Source organism: Microtus ochrogaster, linkage group LG4, assembly GCF_000317375.1.
Source record: "Microtus ochrogaster isolate Prairie Vole_2 linkage group LG4, MicOch1.0, whole genome shotgun sequence".
NCBI classification, from domain to species: Eukaryota; Metazoa; Chordata; class Mammalia; order Rodentia; family Cricetidae; genus Microtus; species Microtus ochrogaster.
The window spans coordinates 50,375,869-50,380,584 of NC_022030.1; the positions used below are offsets into that span (position 1 = coordinate 50,375,869).

The window sequence follows — 4,716 nt, forward strand, 5'->3', positions numbered from 1 at the left end:
TGGAGCCTGTCCTGGAACTAGCTCTGTATACCAGGCTGGTCTCGAACTCACAGAGATCCGCCTGCCTCTGCCTCCCGAGTGCTGGGATTAAAGGCATGTGCCACCATCGCCCGGCTTGGGAGAACTCTTTACTAGCACACGCAGCATCCTGAATTATATCTGAAGTGCTACAGTGTGGGGGAAGGAAAGACTGAAATACTAGGATAAAACGTTCTCTCTGTCTATTCACAACCTTGACACACATTTACTATTTTTTATGGAGGAAACACAAGATGCTCATGCTCATCAGCTCCACACATGTTTCAAGGCTTCAGGACCCAGCTTAGCTGCTGCATTAGTAGGGTCAGATCATCTTTCTAGAGATGCTTAGTGAAGAAGCATGCTAATACACTCCTATGATCCTTGTACCTAGAAGGCTAAACCAAGAGGACCACTATCAAAGTGAGGTCATCCTGGCCAATTCTAGCATAGCCAGGGCTCCATAAGACAATCCTGTCTCAGAAACAAAAGCAATCACTGAAAGCAAAACAACCAAAGAGGTCTAATGGGAAACAACCAGACCTTAGAAATTAGCAGATGCATTCTAGCCAATGGCCATTTCACAACTATTAGCTAAGTGGCCTAACTCTGGTATACTTTAACAATGTCAGGTCATTCATTGGCATTTTTTGGTTCTCACCACTATGAAAGTTCCTTTTTCTAAGCCCAAGGTAGATGGAAAGGAGCTGAAATCTGACTTTCTGCAGAGTATATTCCTCAGAGTCCTCCCTTATGCTGTGATTCAGAGACGTAAGTGGGAGGGTAGTGACAGAGTAAACTGAGGTTTACAGAAAGCAGCTCTGCCAAATTCAATGTATGTCGACTTTTCTCTGACTTGACATTAATGTGTGAAGAAAAAAGATAAACCATCTCGGCCAAAGGTTTTGTGTAATCCTTCAGGGAAATCCTGAGCAAGAAGCCAATGGCTTATTCGAGCATCTCTCAGAGACTTTTCAGAAGCTTAATGTCCAGGCTTGACATCTGTCTATCCCTCAGATTTCCAGTCAGAGCTAAGGAATCTTAATTAATTGAAATATCTGGATACCCTAGCCTCCTTTACCCCCTTTACTCACATTAATTCTCTAAAGCCCCCTGTTTGCACTCTTATTCCATTCAAAACATGACTTGAGTTTATATGCACACTAAGATGTACATAACAGCTCTCAAAGCCATTCTCCCATGTGTCCATACACCAGCTACCTCCCTTCTACCATTCATTTTTCAGGGCATCTGCATTGTAAACAAAGCCTTCCTATGAAGGGTTCACATCTGTTCCCAGGGGTCAGCATCAGGCAGAGAAGAAACCAAACAGGAGGAAGAGGCATCCCAGATAACTAGTGATTTTTCTAAAAGTACAGCAAAGACACATGCAGCCAAATATGCTGGACTCCCATTGCTGTTGCTGTAATGAGATGAGGTCATGAAATTCCCACCTCAGTGACACGAGCGCTGCTCTCAGTCACTGTGTCAGGGGACAGAAGCCCTGTGGCCATCTTGTTTGTAGAAACTTGTGGCTGTCATTTCCCACTCCAAAATCCATGACCTCCAAGCATCTTCATAAAGTTTCATTTCAGTAGAGAATTATTGAGCATCCATTACATAGGTTTGCATGTTTGGTTTTTGAATTATATGTATACAAATATGTTACCTAAAACTAAAGAATCCTTTCAGTAGTGGGCTTATCCTCAATGATATTTGATGTCTACCCATATTTTTGAGAAGTTACAATGTATTTGACTCCATTTGGCCTAATATACTATCTGTCATTCAACAAATATTACTTGATTCTCTCTTTACTACAGGCAAAGGATAGAAAACCATGACCGAGATAGTGCCCTACTCTAGGGAGAGAAATAGCCTTAATTCAGTGGACATGTGCCTTCTTTTTCAAGAACCTAAGACTCTTTGACAATGTTTGTTTCCAGATATTTAAAGTATTTCATTTTCCAGCCTACAAAGATTGATTATTTAGACTCTACCAGAGAAAATCTTAAGCCCAAAATTCATTTACATTCTAGAATTTTCTGTTGTGACCAACTGAAACTGGTACTAATACTATATGACAAATCTATGGCATGTCCTTGTTTTCCTGTAACAATTGCTATAGAGAAACATCTTGATGATTAATCTTAGCATGGGGAGGGAGAGGTGTCTATCATTATTGAATGTGGAAGCATTGGGTGAACCAGAAATTTAATACTCAATTTATTTTCCCTAATGCACACATCTAGTAAGAAATTGTTTTGCAATCCTGGTGCAAGAAGTCTAACCCAGATTTAAAAAACAAAAAAACAAAAAAAAAAACCACTTAACCTGAAAAAACACTAGCTACCTAAAATATTGCCTCTTAGAGGAATTGTCCTTGTTCTGCCCAGTCCTTCACTATGAATAGAACTGCAGATTGGGAGGAATTCATTATCTAAAATGTCTGAAAGGGAAACAGACTATTTTGAAAATGTCCGCTGAGAGTAAAGATGCTGAAACACAGACTCGGAGCCCCAGTCTTTGGAAGGTTTGCTCCGTGAGATGCTGGTCAGGACAGTACAATATGTGAGTCCTAACTCTGTGTCTTCTTTTAGTTTCTAGAAGTTGTGAAGCTTGTTCATCAGAAGTCCTGGAAGGTGGGAGATATATTTCATGCGGTTGTCCAGTACTGCAAAATGCACGCGGAGAAGAAAGAGGGGACTCCGAGTCTCTTTGACTGGCTCCTGGAACTAGGATAGTCAGGTGCACCCTGCAAAGACTTTCCTTCCTCTAGCCCAGCTTAGGTTCCAGTGGTTTGCGCTAAATGCTCTGAATTTTCTCAATACACTGCATCCCGTTAGCAGAACTATTTAAAAGCCTGCTCCACTGCCATGGACAAGAAATAAGTCCAAGAGAAAGTGAAATACAAGTCTGTGCCAATCAATTTCACCACAGGCTTGTCCAAAAGAGCTCAAATGAAAATAGTTTTAAAGAGAGATACTTTACTGGGGCCCAAACAGGAAAGTTTATAACAAGCCCCTCCTCTAGAAAAGCTACACCCGCATATATGTCACAATATAGAGTGATCTGTAATGTATCCAGTTATGTGAATCAAAAAGAAATAAAGTCATCGGGTCACAAAAATTCTACAAATTATTCTAAAACCTTCATTGCACTTTGCTTAGCAGGTACATGGGTTGTTCACCCAAGGAAATACTTGGGATATAGTTGCAAGTTTCCATGCCTTTATGTAAAAGATTTCAACTCTCAGATGAGTATCAGTGAGTACTAACACTCTTGCAACAGTGTTAGCAGCATCCATGGGAAGTGATTTCATTTATTTGCAGTGGCTGATAAGTATTGCCCTTCCTCCCAATCACCCCTGAGCTCCTCAGAAGACTACTGTTGTTCAAGCTCAAGGTCCCCTTCTTTCCATCACTACATTTATGACTTGAGTAAAAGCATTATGGAATTCTTGCCTAAAGACAAGATTTTAAAAGTAAACAATGAAATAAATAATAGTCTTTTGAGATAAAGTAAGCTTGTGTATTGAGTATATAGTTAATTTTGTTTTATTGTAAATTATGAAAAGACTATATCTAAATAATATATTGAGTTGTCTTGGAGCTTCATAAACCATGAAGAGATTGTTGTCTCAAATTTTAGAGTGTCATGAAGTTTGTTGGCTGATTGTAGGGTGAATGTGTTGCCATCTGTATAATATCTGACATGCTTCTCCAAAGACATTTGCAATGATGGATGCAGGGTAATGGCCTTGTGCTTGGCAGGGACAGCCAGGAATACAGACTTCCAGGCTGGGTGATATTGACACTAAATTAGACAAATAGAAGCGTTTATCACATTTTACAAATTCATAGCAGATATATACTCCTTTGAAAACACAAAGTATCTATAGGACCCTAAAGGATCTCTTCCCTTCCAACTAAGTATACTACACTCATTTGTATTTTCTCAATCAGAAAGATGGTTAGTATGTATCTTCCAAAACAGTATGCTTTTGCTCTATTTATAAAGCTTACAGAATACCTTTAATTGTGAGCCAGCCCCATGCCAACCTTTCTGCCCTATCAGTTGCATCTTAAGACAAGAAAGCTTGCTGGAAATCCATAGCCCTCCCCCGCCCCCATGGCAGGAATCTTTTTTCAGACCTCAGTGTGCATTTATCATGCAGATGGTCCAGGTTTAGGTGTATGTTTGATCTGATGCATTATCCAGATTTTGAAACCCAGCTATCATCTCAAACTGAACTGTGCTTCTTTGTGCTAATACATAGGAAATGATATTTTTATTGTTCAAAGAATCCTAAAATATTGTGTGTAAATTCTTGTTGTGCTCCAATAAATGTTTACTTACCCTCCAAAGCACAAATACTGGATGTAACCATGTGTTGTACCTAATGTTGCAAATTTATCAATAAATATCTGTTGCAAAACTGTTGTTCAGTCTTTTCTGCTGAACTCCTGGACCTAGAGCTTTAAGAAATTTAGCTACAAGAATGCTTCCTAACATTGCCAAATGACTCTCAGGGTACAAAGTCAAGGCTGACTGAGGACCAACAAGAGGAGTGAATGAAGAGAAGGAACAGGATAGGAGCCCCAGTGAGTAACAGCAAGAGGACCTGAATCCTCTGGGGTTAAAGGAGTCTCAGTAAGGACCAGAAAACAAAGCATGCCCTATCCACAGCTCCTGGGG

General features: G+C 40.0%; 1 protein-coding gene across 2 annotated transcripts in view; it reads left to right on the forward strand.

Moving 5' to 3' along the window:
- Nucleotides 1-4,454, forward strand: part of Sphkap (SPHK1 interactor, AKAP domain containing) — a 178,005-nt gene extending 173,551 nt beyond the window's left edge. For both annotated transcript variants that reach the window (XM_005361516.3, XM_005361517.3), the window contains one exon: nucleotides 2,619-4,454. In XM_005361516.3, coding sequence (XP_005361573.1) covers nucleotides 2,619-2,762 — 144 coding nt within the window. In that variant the 3' untranslated portion in view covers nucleotides 2,763-4,454. The remainder of the gene's footprint in view (nucleotides 1-2,618) is intronic.
- Nucleotides 4,455-4,716: the final 262 nt, after the last annotated feature.